The sequence below is a fragment of the Salvia miltiorrhiza genome, chromosome 4 (genome assembly GCF_028751815.1).
Source record: "Salvia miltiorrhiza cultivar Shanhuang (shh) chromosome 4, IMPLAD_Smil_shh, whole genome shotgun sequence".
In the NCBI taxonomy this organism is placed as follows: Eukaryota; Viridiplantae; Streptophyta; class Magnoliopsida; order Lamiales; family Lamiaceae; genus Salvia; species Salvia miltiorrhiza.
Window position 1 is genome coordinate 6,277,824 of NC_080390.1, and position 16,805 is coordinate 6,294,628.

At 37.5% G+C, this 16,805-nt stretch overlaps 2 protein-coding genes across 2 annotated transcripts; both read right to left on the reverse strand.

Moving 5' to 3' along the window:
• Nucleotides 1-496: 496 nt before the first annotated feature.
• LOC131022446 (uncharacterized) lies at nucleotides 497-7,774 on the reverse strand. Its single transcript, XM_057951932.1, has 9 exons — nucleotides 7,630-7,774; nucleotides 5,638-7,290; nucleotides 5,250-5,476; nucleotides 4,856-5,188; nucleotides 3,206-3,452; nucleotides 1,817-1,945; nucleotides 1,527-1,742; nucleotides 1,295-1,418; nucleotides 497-1,169 (listed from the first exon to the last, which is right to left on the reverse strand). The coding sequence occupies exons 2-9, from the start codon at nucleotides 7,186-7,188 to the stop codon at nucleotides 940-942; spliced, it is 3,057 nt and encodes a 1,018-aa protein (XP_057807915.1). The 5' UTR covers nucleotides 7,189-7,290; nucleotides 7,630-7,774; the 3' UTR covers nucleotides 497-939.
• Nucleotides 7,775-9,641: 1,867 nt separating this feature from the next.
• LOC131022447 (CO(2)-response secreted protease-like) lies at nucleotides 9,642-13,997 on the reverse strand. Its single transcript, XM_057951933.1, has 11 exons — nucleotides 13,754-13,997; nucleotides 13,574-13,665; nucleotides 13,407-13,498; nucleotides 13,220-13,320; nucleotides 12,981-13,136; nucleotides 12,783-12,894; nucleotides 12,195-12,699; nucleotides 11,625-11,971; nucleotides 11,428-11,542; nucleotides 11,130-11,343; nucleotides 9,642-10,392 (listed from the first exon to the last, which is right to left on the reverse strand). The coding sequence occupies exons 2-11, from the start codon at nucleotides 13,652-13,654 to the stop codon at nucleotides 9,836-9,838; spliced, it is 2,280 nt and encodes a 759-aa protein (XP_057807916.1). The 5' UTR covers nucleotides 13,655-13,665; nucleotides 13,754-13,997; the 3' UTR covers nucleotides 9,642-9,835.
• Nucleotides 13,998-16,805: the final 2,808 nt, after the last annotated feature.

A 16,805-nucleotide genomic window follows, 5' to 3' on the forward strand; every position in this document is an offset into this window, starting at 1 on the left:
ATAAGGGTAAAATTATATAAAAGTGAAACAAGATTTTTTTTCGTGGACAAAAAAAGAGGTGAAATAGGACTTTTTTTTTGTGGACGGAGGGAGCAAGATGTAATGCTTCATAACCCTTTTTCGCCGTCATATTCATTATCTATAATTAACGTGGATTCTTCGTATCCTCTAGAAGCTCTTATCGATGTTAATAGTATTTGATTCGATGTTACATCGATGTGACTGGGATAAAGTAGCAAGAATCCTACTCATCATTACCTATATTTAATTAGCTCAGTCTTTACTTTATTTTATTTTTTGATTCGTTGCCTATTTAATCAGCTTTGATTTGTCTCTTATGCGTGTTGGTTTTCGAAGGTGAGAGGATCAACGATTAGAAAAGGGAAAAAAAAAACTGCAACGGATGTTACGCTAGACAAGTGCAAAAACAAAAAACTATGAGAGGGAAAAAAATAAGAGAAGAAAATATCATCAGTATTGTAAAAATCACCGAAAGTGCAGTATACAAAAATTTATTCCAACAAAAGGCAACTGTGAAAAGTAAGCATTTTCTGCAGTTTTCACAACCAAATCATTAGATGAACTCAGATGATTAACTACCAAAACTTGAACTAGAGAGGTAGATTTATACATTCTCTACTCTTGTAAGAAACTCTTTCGTTTGTGTATGTATGTGTGTGTGTGTGGTGACAAATTAATAAAAACAAACCAAAGTTTTGTCGACAGCATCCGTGTCGAAAAGAAACGTTTGAATGCTGTAGGGCGAAACTCTTGTTATCTCCAACATTCTTTCTCCAACGCATCTCTTGCAAAAATGTCAATAGCATGTGAAAATGAAACAAAAAAAGGCATTAGTGACTCATATAGAAAGTCCTCCGTCGATGATAAAACATCGCCTTATTTCCACAAAACTCGTTGTCTAAACACATAAACATCGCATCAATCGATGGGATCAGGCTGCACGGCTTTCTGGACTATTTCGGTCTGCTCTTTAGTGTGAACTTGGTAAAAGCCGGTAGCAGTGGCGGCAGATGGAGCACGGCCTACGTACTTGATGTCGTCCACATTACCTCTGTTTGCAGCTTTCATTGTAGTGCCAAGACGAGGTGCGATGTAGCTGTATGCCCCCATGTTCATTGGCTCTTCCTGGCACCAAACAACCTCCGCATCTGAAAGAATCGCACAAATTTTAGTCGATCTCGATTACTCCATTTGGTCAGATGAAATTATGCAGTCGCACTTAAAATTTAGCATATCAAACTGTAGATAACAAAGTACTATATTTCAGACATACTTGGATATCTCTTGAGTTCACGTTGGACGAGGTCGTATGGGAAGGGACAAAGCTGCTCCACCCTACAGATTGCCACGTCCTTTGCACCGACCTTTTTCCTCTCTTCATCAAGCTCATAATACACCTGCAAACAAGAGTACAATATGGAATTATGAAGAAAAAGGAAGATAAAAAGTAACAGGCATAAAGTGATCAGCCAGTGATCTACTACACAAGAAGTATAACTTCATACCTTTCCGGAGCAAAGAACCAGGCGTCTTATGCCCTCTTCAAGATCCGAGTGAACACTTTGGTCCTTAATTAGGCGTTTAAATCTGGTTCCTTGTTTGTCAAAACCTGGGTGGCCTTGGACATCATCAAACTCAGATAAATTAGATTTGCAGTCCTTGTGACGTAGCAAGTTCTTTGGTGACATCACAATGAGAGGTTTACGGAATTCCCTATGTATCTGCAATCCCAAAAATATAGAATCAGAGAATGCAACTTCTCTAATAGCATGGATCTTTAGTTAAATCTACTTACTTGCCGCCGCAGAACGTGGAAATAATTTGCAGGTGTAGTTACATTCACCACCTGCCAGTTGCATTCCTGAATCTGTTTCCTGAGGGTTGATTCCATTTCAGGTATGACAAAGGGATGATCATCACTCATCTGCAATACAACATAAAAGCTCAATTTCCACATCCATGGAAAAACAACATACAGGATAAATTCTGGAAATATGTAGGGTGTGTTTGCTTTTTATCCCTCTAAATGGAGGGATAACAAAAATTTATGCCTTTAATGTTTGCTTTCTTATCCCACATTTTACACAAACACCATTTTTCCTTCCTTATTTTCACTTCAAGGAGGGATAATATTATCACACCAAAATATTATCCCTCCTTGAAGTGAAAATAAGGAAGGAAAAATGGTGTTCATGTAAAATATGGGATAAGAAAGCAAACATTTAAAGGCATAAAATTTTGTTATAGAGGGATAAAAGCAAACACACCCGTAGTCTATAGTTGAGTTATTGAGTATCAAATGTCAAAGACTGTAAAGCGACTAGCCAAGTCATGTCAGAAGTTGACACAGCAAAATGGACAAATGTAACATAGCTGAAGATGATGATTGGGTATTTAAGAAGTCAAATAGGATAGAAAATTCTTCAAGGGGTCATATTCTTCATAGTCAGTTATTTAGCTTCTTTGGTTTTACTTTGGCGCCATATTGTCTTGTCCCCAGCCTAAACACCCAAAATCCATCCCAAAATCCAAAAGGGAAAAGCACACAGACAAGCTAATGACTGCCTCATTTTCATCAACAAAATGAGGTCCCTTACATTAGTTTGAGTGCGCAGAAAAGATCAAGAATCTATTACGAAGGAGAGAAAATTCTTCAAGGGGTCTTAGTCTTCATAGGTCCACATTTATTTAGCTTCTTTGGTTTTACTTTGGCACCATATTGTCTTGTCCCCAGCCTAAACTCCCAAAATCTATCCCAAAATTCAAAAGAGAAAGCACACAGACATGACTGCCTCATTTTCATCAATAAATTGAGGTCCCTTACATTCGTCTGAGGAGCTCGCAGAAAAGATCAAGAATTCTATTACTAAGAAGCGAACAAGCAACTTATGTCAGGAGACTCAGAATAGCCACATCAATCAATGGGCTAGTGAACAATAAAAAGATTCAGGGATTCAAAGCCATTATTCTCTGGTGTTGTGGAACACTCCTCTTTTTATTCTACTATGTTCAAAAGGAGAAATCGTTAGGCATCATTAAGACAACCAACATTAAAAGGAAGAAACTACAAACAGAAGAAATTGGCCTATCCACCTGTTAAAATTTTCCTATATTCACATGTAAATGCAAATACAAGATTAATTACATGGAATGAGCAGAATATAATGAAGAAAAATAGCAATACCTGAAGGAATCGTTCTAATCTTGCACTTGAGTGTTCTGGACCTTGACCATCATACCCATGAGGTAGAAGAACAACTAGTCCAGTTTGACGCAGCCATTTGGCCTCTCCACTGCTCACAAATTGGTCAAACATCACCTGAGCTCCATTGGAAAAATCACCAAACTGGGCTTCCCATAGTACCAGAGAATTGGGATTTTCCATTGAATAGCCTAATTCAAACCCCAAAACTCCAAACTCGGAAAGAGAGCTGGAAAGGACCAATTATCACATAACTGGTCAGAAAGGGACTAGAAAAATATAAAGCTCTATATGTGCAATGAACAAGAAAAATATTAATCTTAAGTAAAAATAATTGAATAATGAAAGCCTGAAAAGCAACTAAATCAATGATGCATAGTCCAAGAATCAGTCAATCAGATGTCATACATGAGGAATAAATTCATGACATCCTTGCTCCAGAGCATAGTTATGAATCGCGCAGGTAGCGCGCGCGATCGCGCGTCGCGGTGCGTCGCGCACCTCCATCGCGCTGCACCGCTATAACTTGGCTTATTCATGATAGCGCGCGCTATTCGCGCATCGCGCCGGTAGCGCGCGCGATTCCTCTGATGCCTTGAAATCAGTCAATTGCATGCATGGGCCTCACTTTTATTGCATGGGCTTTTCTTAATTAGGCTTAATTAGGGTTATTACTTATTAGGGTGCAGAGTTTTGAACGGCCATAAGGCAATAAGTGATATTTAATTAGGGTTTTAAGTTTTATTCTATATACTTAATTACTTAGAGTCTTTAGACTTTCCAACGCAGAAGATTTCTTTTATTTCTCTCACGGCAGTCTGCCTCTCTCTCTCACGGCAGTCTCTGTCTCTCTCTCACGGTTCATCAACCTTCTTCCTCTCATAGTTCTTCCTCTCCTCTTGTCTCCTCTTATGACTTTATTTTTTATTAACTAGACATATTATGCATGGTTTTACTATGATTATGATATATATTATGTTTTTATCTATTTCTGCGCAATATATTCAAATAGCGCGCGATTCGCGATGCGCGATCACCCTAGGACAGGTTTGCGCGATCGTGCGCGATGCGCGATTAATAACTATGCTCCAGAGCACAAAAAACTAGCTTTAAACTTATTTATAGCAGTCTGGATCGTGTGCCTTTTTAGAAAAACTTATTAGTCCTGTGAACAATTATTGAAATTACATCATTTACATCAACAAACACACATATGGCTCCCCTTGCCTTATTTCTTGATAATTAAACCTACGAATATCAGGCATACTGGCCTAACAACAAGAACCAGACTCTTAGTAGGAATATTCGTCCATATATGGAGAACTCATCGAACTTCATAAGTTCTAAATATCAACAATACCATCAAATTAAAAATGACATGGTCCTTGACTCTCAAGAGTAAAAGCAGCAGATTTGCATAGTTGATATTGATAGAATATTTATCGAGCCATAACTTCAACTATTTTACAGTTTCTGGTCAGCACTGCTTCAAAGAAAGGAAGATGTTTGAGGGACGGAGGGAGTATTAGAAGTCCAATTAAGCACAAAGGTCAAACAGTACATAAAAGAAAATATAGGTAGTTTTTACTTATAAGAACTGATATGGGAAGCAAACATGTCAACCGAAATTACCTGTTGCTTACAGTAAACATCTCTTCGTGTTGGTTCATCATAACATGATCTAGAGGGCAGTATTTTTCCCCTGTTTCCTGATCATGGAGAACAGAATGCCTATGGCTAAAAGTACCTCGCTCAACATCCTGCCCACTCAACCTAACATGGTTTCCCTCCACAAGCAATGTTGCAAATGCGAGTGCTTCGCCAACTGCCCAGTCAATGCCCTCTCCTGTCTCAATCATTTTTGCACGATCTTCAAAAATTCTCTTAACTGCTCTATGGGGTTTGAATTGTTCTGGAATAGTTGTGATAGCCTTGCCAACATTCTTCAAAATCTCTGGTTTGACCCTGAAAATAGAAAAGGCTTAGTGCTTCATAAATTCTCTGAGAGTGTCAGTAAAGACATTACCCAGTGTTACGAATGCGTGAAAGCTGTTCAGGAGACTTGAACCCAGTCCAGTAAGCTGAAAGCCAGTCCCTTCTTTGAGGCACATAGTCTTTGCTGGAAAGAAATTCTTCATTGAGAATTGTTGCAACTTTGTTGTTTATCCTATCAACATCTTCTTTTTTGACCTCACCAGATTCCAGAAGCTTCTTTTGGTAAATCTCGAGTGCTGAAGGGTGATTCCTTATAACCTATAACCGTTCAGGAAATTAGAAGCTTGCATAGGCTACTTGAAGAAAGAAAATATTTTAAGTGAATGTCTAGTATAAGAATTAAATGAAACCAAATTTCACCTAGAGATAGTAGATTAACAACATTTCATTAAGTAGCAAATGAAAAATAAAGTGCATACCTTGTACATTTTAGGTTGAGTAAAGGATGGCTCATCAATTTCATTGTGCCCAAATCGACGGTAGCACACAATATCAACCACAACATCAGTATGAAAATTCTGACGCCACTCTGCAGCAAGTTCGCAGGCATGAACAACTGCTTCCACGTCGTCACCATTGACATGGAAAATAGGAGCGCTAAGAGCTTTGGCAACATCTGTGCAGTACTGGGAGGATCTTCCTGATCTTGGGTCAGTAGTGAAAGCCACTTGATTGTTCACAACAATATGAATGGTCCCACCAGTAGTGTAGTTAGGAAGAGCACTAAGATGCAAGGTCTCGTAGACAACACCTTGTCCAGCAAAGCTTCCATCACCATGAATCAAAATACCCATGTTTTTTGTTCTGTCAACGTCATTGGAGAAATATTGTTTGGCTCTAGTCTTTCCAACCACAACAGGGTCCACTGCTTCCAAGTGGCTAGGATTTGCAACTAATGACAGATGAATTCTCTTACCACCCCTTGTTGGGCGATCGTAAGAAGTGCCAAGATGATATTTGACATCACCAGTCCCAGTGTAAAGTCCAACTTCATCCACAGGTTTTGTACCACCACTAAACTCGCTAAAGATTTGCCGCAGAGGTTTCCGAACAACATTACCCAGAACATTTAATCTTCCTCTATGTGACATCCCAATGACAATGCTCTCCACTCCAAGATCTGCTGACCTATCAAACATTTCCTTCATACCAGGAATCAATGTCTCACAACCTTCAAGCCCAAACCTTTTGGCTGCAGTCCATTTGGCAGCCAAAAAGTTCTCAAATTGGGTACTCCAGATGAGCCGGTCAAGGATCACCTCACGTCGTTGTCGATTATATTGAGTAAGTGTCGGAGTCTCAATTTTGTCTCTCAACCAATTACACTTTTCACGATCAGCAATATGCATGTACTCGTAGCCTATACTTCCACAATAAGCTTGTTCTAGCCTTTTCAATATTGCCCTTAAGGTCTGCACGGGACGGTTCTCGGACAAGAACCCTGCCATTCTCCAAACACCGATGAAGAATTCTCTGTCAAGATCAGCTTCTGAAAAACCATAAAGTGCTGGATCTAGATCATCAGGAATGGACCTCTGTTCCAGACCCAATGGATCTATCTTGGCTTTCATGTGACCATACACCTGGTAAGCTCTCACTAGCAACAACAGCCGCATACTCTCTTGAATTGTTTGGCCAGAAATACCAGGAGAAGTGGTGGCCTGGCCGACAAAATTTCTGAAAAAATTGTCCCATGATTCATCCACGCTATTGGGATCTTGCTCCCAGGCTCTCTGTAGCTCCTCAAGATAAACACTACTCGTGCCATCTAGAAAGCTATCACTCAACCTGGAGAGAGGAACAGGCCGAGGAGCAGGCGCAGATTGAGCCTTTGATCTAAAAACTGTAGCATGGAAATATCGACTCCGTTCAGGAGCAACCCCTGGCCGAGCTACATAGGAACCAGTTTGAGATAAAGTCCGTCTAACAGCGAGCTTTGCCACATTAGAGCCAACTCTAAGCCACGCCATAGCTATTACAAAATCTAGTTTACAACGACCACGACTGCGAAAGTTTGATGCTATTCCAACCAAATCAAGCGCTATGCACTGTCATTCTATCTCCAAAACATCCTAATCCAACAAAAGAACAACGATTAAAGAACCTCAAAATCAAAATCTACAACACACCACCTCATCGTACGCACAATATTAACAGATACCAAACCTCATTCAACGTAAAGCAATACGCAAACGCAATCGATTCAATCATACATGTCTAGCATAAATTTCAGGAAACAAAATCATTACACGAAATCGACAGAACAGATCGAAGCATCGCGACGAAATATTGAAAATAATCTCTGTGAAGGTGGAACAGGTGGCGCAGCAATATCATGCAGCATAGCAATACTCACATTAAGAAGTCGGCTATGAAAATAGCAATATACGTTTCTGATAGAGATTTAATACCTGAGAAAAAGAGAGAACCATGCTCCAAGCGAAGACTAAACCCTAATCTGCTGCGATTAGCTCTTTCTTAGGCTGTATCTGCACATTTTTCCCAATCCAAGCTCCATTTTATAGCATTTGTTCCCCATTTTCGGTGCATTTCTTTAATTCAAAGTCAAAAAGCGAATTTTATATTATAAATTATACTAGGTCTAAATCATACGTGGCGGCTCACCGATTTGTATATACATACGTGGCGTTTACCTATTATTATTATTATTATTATTATTAGTATATAAAAGAAGGCCACGCCTACTTACACTCCAAAAGGTCACTAATGCCCCCATAATTTCCACGACAAACAAAAGTAGTTATTCCAGATAATAAGAAATTCTATAGGATATTTAAAATGTTTTATTACACAATTTAATGAAACACTTACAAATATATTGCTATTAAAATATATTATCTTCGTCCCTCAAATAACTTCATGTATTTCCTTTTTGAGACGTCCCTAAATAACTTTCTATCAATTTTGAGATATTATCCTACCACTAATAATACTTTATTTATTCTTACTTTTCAACCTTTCATCATTCTCAATACTAATTATAATACATTTTCATCACTTTCAATATTAATTAATTATAACACTTATCAATACATTTAACAACTTTTCCTCCAAATTTTTATCATCCCCTATTATGAAATTATTCAGGAGGAAAGAGAGAGTATATGTATATCTTCGTGTCAAACTTGTGTTAAATTTTTCCTTTTTTTTACCAAACTACATTTATCCATTTTATATATAAATGAACTAATATATTTTATCACAGTGATTAGACACAAAACAATTATGATCTGTAATTGTATAACAAAATTATGTTACGATTTCTAAAGTAATAAGGTATCCATATTCGTCATGGTTTGAAAATTTTGAATCGAAAAAGTTGAGATGAAAATAAAAATAGTACTACATGAGGACGAAAGACATATATGAAGACAAACGCATCAGAATTGAAAAGCACACTTAGCAAAAGCAAATATCAAATTTAGACAATAGGCTATAAATAGAGACAATAGGAAAAACTTTTGCAAGATCATATCATATCTTTAGCTCAATTTTCTCTCTCTCTTTTTTTTTTTTTACAAATTTGTCATTGAAATTGAAACTCAATTCAATAATATTTATTTTCTCTTTTAATTATAACTATTATCGTGCATGAGAGAACAAGTTTAATTAATTCTAAGGAGACGACTTTATATGAATAATTGAGTATTTTTATTTTTGATAGTAAACATTTTTCTAATCTCACAATTTTAATGGAATATGAATCAAGCAAAATTAGCTGAAATAATAGGAATAATAAAGGATTTTGAGATATCTCAAATTTCCAATCCATCTAAATAAGCATGAGATTAGCTTTATTATTTTTATCTATTAATATTAATCATACAAAATAAATATCCACTAAATAAATAAATTACAAATGCAAATAAGGAACACGATGGAAGGGAGCAATATAATGGGGAAAAGAAAGTAGTGGTAATAAACAAATAGGGCAAATTCGACCTGTTAACTTGAAAAGGCTAAAAGAGCATGTCCTTATCTTGTTGGTCAAGTTTACGCTTTTATTATGTCGAAGAGCTGAAAATTAAGCATTTTCTTAGAAAATAATGTTGTAGGAAAAATATTTGAAAAATCCTCAACCCTAAACCATTCTCTCCATATTCTCGAACAAAGCCGTAATGATGGTTTCTCAAATTTGGCGGTAGCTTTCACGAATGTTCTTTACTTCCTTTGTTCTAATTGGATTTGGACTCTCTCAAAATTATTTGCCCGAAAATGGTCAAATTAGTTTTTAATCCGAATGACTTTTGGTGTTAAAAAATATTACTCCCTTCCTTCGGAAGATGATCCATTTATTATTGGACGTTACATAAATTAAAATTGCATGTTTATCATAAAATTTGAATCTAAATATTACATTCATTCATCAATATAATATTAATTAAGGCGTTTCTTATCGATATTAAAATATCAAAATAATTATTTTCTCACAATAATTAAAAGTTTTCATTTCAATGATTTATTGTGTAATACAAAAAAAAAGGGAGTCATATATATATAACTTGAGAAAAGTTAATCAACACCACGCACGCAATGACGCTAGCTGCTGCATGCACAATGCTATAATTATATAAAAGAAAAAGAAAAAATGTAGGATCAGTCGACATTAACCGCAAACACAATTCGGACAAGGTGCGATCCATCAAACCACGTGACATCTCCAAAATTGTAGCCCTTGGGCGCTCGCTTGGCGTCGAAGTAAACCTTGAAAGCCGCCTTGTCGACGCCGCGCCGGAACACCATCTTGCTGGGCGCCACCCTCACCAGCAGGCCGCGGGGCGCATTCACGGACGCCACGTAGGTGGCGTGGGCGTCGGAGCCGACGTTGGTGGCCACTCTCTTGACCTTCCTGGTGGCGTTGCGGGCGAGGCTGGCGATGGAGATGGTGGGGTAGTTGAGGCTGGAGATGAGCTCCTCCGCCGCCCCGCCTTTGGGGCAGCTGAAGTTGGCCCTGCTGCTCAACGATCGTATGGTCTTCTGCTTGTAGCCCTTGTAGCACAGGAAGTAGAGGTGGTCGATCGTGGTCGTCTCGATCACTAGGCCGGGCTCCGCCGCTTTCGTCGGCCTCATCTCTCCCGCTCCCATCTCGTGCGGATTGGCGGGAGATGCTGTGCCGTTCGACACTACTTTCCCCATGTTGTTTGAGCTTGATGCTGCAAATACAAATAATACCATACAGTATTACATAATCATGCATGCTTGATGCTCAAAGTGAAGGGATCCTAAAAAAAAATGATTTAGCAAAATTTGTGACATGTTTCAGCATCATGTCCAGCGATTTAGATTTCTAGTATAGATCAAGACCAAACCCTAAACTCTAGCTTCGTATCTCCATGTAAGTAGAGGCTTTTAGTCATTACAATAATGCTCTGCAGATTTGATTTATCTCCTACGTTATTCTCTGTTCTCTCTAGTTTATGGCATATTTCTAATAATTTAATTTAGTTTGTAAGTGATTCTTGGCGTCAAGAACACAATTAGCAATCGGATATATATAACACGCATGTGATCACCACAATAAAATCGTCGCAAACCCAATTTATTGAGGTTATGATTTATTAGACGAGAAGTCGTACTTTCTCAATTCCAAAAAACATTTAATTTTCATTTTTAGATACCATAATTGACATTCAGTGTACTATGTCCCATTTTAAATTTTATTTATCTCCTTATCTTTTTTCTTTAGTTTCATTTTTATATACTCCATGATTTAGTTTAATTTTGTGATTATATATTAACAAGACTTATTTCATACAATTGGAATATACATAATTATTTTTATAATTTAATTTCAATTTTAATAGTAATAGGTTTATAAATTTAAAGTTATGACATATATTATAATGTTAAAACTTAAACTTTTATGATGTATTGTTCAAAAATGGATTACCAGTTGTGATCAATGCAGACTTGATGGCGGAGAAGGTCCAGTTAGGGTGGATGGATTTGATGAACGCCATGGCGCCTGTGACGTGAGGGCACGCCATTGAGGTGCCGGACCTGATGCCGAAACCAGATGCTTTGTTTCCAGGTGCACCGTAGTTTGCTTCTATTCTCGGCACTATTGCTGCAAGAATCGCCACACCGGGTGCCGTGATGTCTGGCTGTCAAATCCTCCACCAATTTTAATAATTATGTCGCAAAACCACAAATTATGACTATTTTTCTAGGACGGAGGGAGTACTTACCTTGAGGATGTTCTCGGTGAGGCCTCCGGGGCCCCTCGAGGAGAAGGATGCTACAACTGGAGCTGGCCTCACCCCTCTCATCTCTGTAGCTGCAAGCACACTTGCAGTAGGATTCCTGTATGTGTGGAAGGAAAATTTTGATTAGATGCATTTTTTGTATTGTTTTTTCAACAAGTATATATGTAGCTAGGCTTTACTTAGTGGAGTTGATGTAGTGGAGGATGTGAGAGCCTATTGCTGCTCCAACTTGTGCATAAGGAAATGTGCCTGAATCAAGGGGAGTAATTTCTTCCTCCTCTGGATCTATTATGATCACCCCTTTTGCTTTGGCATCTTCCACCACTAGCTTCTTTATCCTCCTCGAAACATTAGCCTCGTCGTTCATGCACACCACCATCTTTCCGGCTACCTTCGTGTAATCCAAGGAGCCCGGTACGCAGTTCCTAGCATCGGATGCCGTGGCGAAACTTGAAGCAATGCTCTCTCCGAATGCCAAGGGATACTCGTTGCCTGTTGTTAGAGGGGAGAAGTTGATTGCAGTGCCCTACTTTGATACAAGAGATTCATTTCAGTTAAGAGATATGCATGTTTTGGAGTTTCAAATTCTTTATGGCCACTATCTCAGTGCGGTTTGCAAAAATATGTCAATTTCTGCTAATTTGAAAGAAAAAAAATAGCATACTTTTGCAAATCATCACCTTAAAATAGTGAGCTTAAAGAAATTAGAACTTGGTATTTTGATTAAATTGATGATCATGTAACTCTACCTTGAAGGATCTACCGTTCCCGAGCACGATGGTGGTCTGAAAGGCTCGATCAATGGTGGAGGCAGCAACGGTGAATATCCAAGGAGCGGAGTTGACAATGGTGTAAGGATCAGGGCCGTCGTTTCCACCGGAACAGACGACCATGACGCCCTTCTGGTCTGCGTGGAAGGCTCCGATGGCAATGGGGTCGCTGAGGAAATCGGATTGAAGGATGGAGCTCAAGCCGATAGAGATGGAGATGATATCGACCCCATCCTTGACAGCATCGTCGATGGCTTTTAGTATGATGGAGCCGGGGCAGCCCTCCTCGGAGCACGCCTTGTAGGTGGCTATCCTAGCAGACGGGAAGCCACCACGGGCAGTGCCCCGTGCAAGGCCATAGAAGTTGGCGTTGGCCACGGGCGCTCCACCTGCAGTCGATGCAGTGTGTGTCCCGTGGCCTAGGAAGTCCCTCGGTGAGCCCGGGCTCGCCTCGTTTGAATAGAATCTTGCACCTATCAACTTCCTGCATCAGGTGGAGATTGGATTGAGGTGAGAAGCATTGCAAGTTTTTCTTGAAATTGGCTAGAAAAAAGTAGAATATAAGACCTATTGCAGTTGGACTTGTTGAAATCAGAACCTTCCATGCACACTCCTTTCCACTTTGATGGGATCTTCCCAATTTGATGATCACTGAAACTAGGTGACTCAGGCCATATACCTGAACACAATTACAAATGGGATTGATTCTTGAAATTATTTTGGAATTTGCAACAAGAAACTATACAAAAAAAGAAAAAAATGGACCTGTGTCTATGATTCCAATAATAACATCAACTGACTTCTGCTCATAAGGGTATCTTGATCTGAAACCAGAATCTGCAGCCTCAAGAAAATCCCAGGAACGCGTCGTGTGGAGTTTCAGGACCGGATCAGGAAAGATCGACACGACCTCATCATGACCTGCTTTTCATTCAGCAATCAAGCAATGAGCCCTCTGCATATATATGCATTTCAAGCAATAGAAACGAGGGCGAAGATCACACCGGATAGCACAGATGCTTCAGTCTCTGTAAGCATAGCAGAGAATCCCTTCAAAGCATGATTGTAGGATGTCAACAAGAATCTTCTCTCACTCTCTTCTTCACTGCCAAACAACATGTATGTGTGTGTGTGAGAGAGACAGAGAGAGATTCTACTTCAAGAAGCAAGAAATTTAGCAGTAGAACTCACCTTGGGATCAAGGATGATAGCAGCTGCAGATGGGACGAGTCATCATCGCCTGCACTTAAACTCGAAGAACTCCCCATATAAACAATGTAAGGCTGCAAAATGCAAACATCAAACCATATAAACACTCGTCGTTGTTCAAGATTTATTGATCATGGTTAAGAACTTGCCTGAATGCTTGGTTTTGATGCCATACAGCAGATAATGATGAAGGAGAATTGAATGTAGAAGAGCTGCAGCACAGAAGCCATAGTGTTTGTGTCTGCTCACAAAATGCAAGGCATGTAGATCATGTAATATATATACACATTCCACACACACTCACACCTAAAACAGACATACATGTATACCTTTTGTCTAAAACAAGACATCTGTTAAAAGAAACATGTTCCATGCAAATAAGCAAAGAAAAACTTGACACTATCTGAAATTCCTTGCTTTCATGACAAGATTTTCTTCAGTGTGTGAATTAATTTAATGATTACTTAACATCTATACAGATAATTAAGCACCAAAATGGCACAAGGTTGATTAAATAAAGAAAATGAAAATGAAAATTTATATATAATTAATCCATGCATTATAAGTGTTGATTGCTTCGTCTAGAGGCATCTTGGTTACTTATTGGAATTTACACTAGACATAACTTTTTGGCCCTACATGTCAAATAATTTTTTTATATATAGCTTTTTATATTTAACGTAAAACTAAGATTAAAGTTGTGAATTATTCACAACTTTTATATATTTATCCTTTTCTTTTTCTTCGAAAAAAAATGGTTGTTGGTTATAATGTCATTGTAGGTTGAAGCATATAATCCTCAAAGCAATGTGACTCTTTAAATGTTTTAAAAATATTAGTTTTTGAGCATGTTGTGCTTTATTCTTGTTTGTTTTTATTTCCAAACCTTTTTCTCCTCTTATCCCATGTAGATACATGGCGTGTTTTTGATGATGACAGCCTTGATTCCGCTTTTCTCATAGTTGCTTTAATTTTATTTTTGATTTTTGATGTGTTTCTCACTCTCATTTACAAGTGACATTCCCACTTCCCAAATAATTTTCTAAACTATAATAGTTCCCTTTGCATACAATAGTATAATTGTCTGCTTCAGAATGAAAATATTTTTTAATTTCTTTTCCAAGTTTATTTTTCAGGTTGGGCTTTTTTTATTGAATCAGCTTGGGCTGGATCTAATTAATTGGGATTAGTCAAGGGTAATTTTAAACATAGCCCCCATTTTTCTTTACATAGCCTCTAATTTAAAATAATAATAAAAATATTATTAAAAATACTTTTATACCCTCGTAGCCTAAATCCACCTTCTACAATTGCTAGAAACTGTCTTTTGCAGCCCCTGCTTCTCTTATCTTTTTATTCTCTCAATATCATTACCAGCTCACCACACCAATAATCAAACCTTTCATATGCGACCTCTGTCATTTCTTTGTCCCGATAATGATAATCAAAAGCTTCATATTTAAGCAAGAACATATCCAAAATTATCAATTTAAGTACATGACGGAGGAACAAAAAATTATAGTTGTCTCGAACAATTGACAAGCATTTGATCGAAAAAATCTACAATTTGTGCATAAACAAATTGATATTGAATGGAAATACATAATTTGAAAACGAAAATCACAAAATTGGTTGTCGTAATTCAAAAGGCTTTTAGGTGTATAAATTAAATGAAGAAAAAATTGATGTTGAAATTCCCTTTGAAATTTTCCAACTCATGGAAGAATCTTTCATATGAATTTTCACGTAAACCACTTTCTTGATTTACTTTATTGGAGAATTAATACTTTGAAATTCACAAAACAACGACATAACTTCTTTGAATTGATACTTTGATTATTGGAGAATTAATCACCGCAAATAGTTGATCAATTCTACAAGGAATTGTGGTGACTGTAGAAAGAGGGATTGAGAGGTGTGGTCAGTGCCGCTGCCAAAGCTGGTGGCGATGTAGTGACTGAAATTGTACGAGGGGCTACACACTATAAACTTTAAGTTCATACAAACGGTTCATGAATTTGACTCTACAAGGGTATAATAGTACATTCAATAACATTTATATTATTATTTTAATGTAGGAGGTTATGCGTAGAGAATTGGGGGCTATGAATAAAATCACCCATTAGTTAATTAAATCATTGGGCTAGTTAATTATTTCATTTATTTCAGGATTGCTTTAATTAAAACGGCGATTCTATCATAACACTCATTTAACTCTTTATGATATATCAAAAATAATACTTTCTTCGTCTATGATTAATGTTCTCCACCTTTTTCAGTGCAGATTTTACAAAAAAATAGATAAGTGTATTGTTAGTGAAGTTTGAGTCTCACATTAAACGTGCTATTAAGGGGGTAATGTTTAAAAATGTGTGGTGAATGAGTGAAGTTCGGATCACACATTAGTAAATTGTGTTATGAGTGGAGTTTGAGTCTTATATTAAAAATGTTATTATTGGGTAGTGTTTAAAAATATGCGGTGCATGAGTGAAATTTGGGTCTCATATTAGTAAATTATGTTGTGGGTAGTGTTTATAAATGGAAAGGGAACATTTTTTGTGGACATACTAAAAGCAAAAAATGGAACATTGATAACTCTATGAGAAAGAATAAATAAAAATAATATGAAGGTATTTATAGTCTCCTATTAATATGATACATAAATATTTTTATACAGATATAAATCCCATAAAAAACTATATAGCCTCAAATTCAAAATTATGACAGAAACACGTTTAAATTAAGTTGATAAACGCGGGATTCAACAAACTTCATCGAAGAAATTTCGTCGTGGAACGGATCCCTATCCCAACCTCAACATATCTATATATATATCTATATAATATATAATAACGAAACTGGATTGCTTTAAATAGAAACTTCAGTTTTCCATTTTTTCAACTTTCTGTTTTTAGAATAATTTTAGTAAATAATATAGGATTAAGTACTTAATTATTAACTATATTATTACTTAATTATCTTTGATTACATTTCAAAGTATACTATTAAGACTGCCATAAATTAATTTAATTACTCAGCATGATTTGTTCTGATGAGGAGTAATATGTGCAGAGCAGAGGAATGGTCTAGGTCAGAGGGATGGGCCTTGTCAGATGAACGGTCTGCACCAGAGAAGTCGCCTCCATCAGAAAAGTCGCTCACGCCAGAGGAATGGTTCTTGCCAGAGGAATGGCTCTCGCCAGGGAAATGGCTTTCGCCAGAGAGATCACCAAAAGAGCGGGAAAATCTCCCGTCCAGGGGCGAATTTACTATTATGACCCTGACCACGCAAGCCGCATGTTTCAGCAATGAATTTACTATTTTGTCCTCAGCTTGTAATCTATAAATAGCCATGTATACACACCTCGTAATCTTATGCTT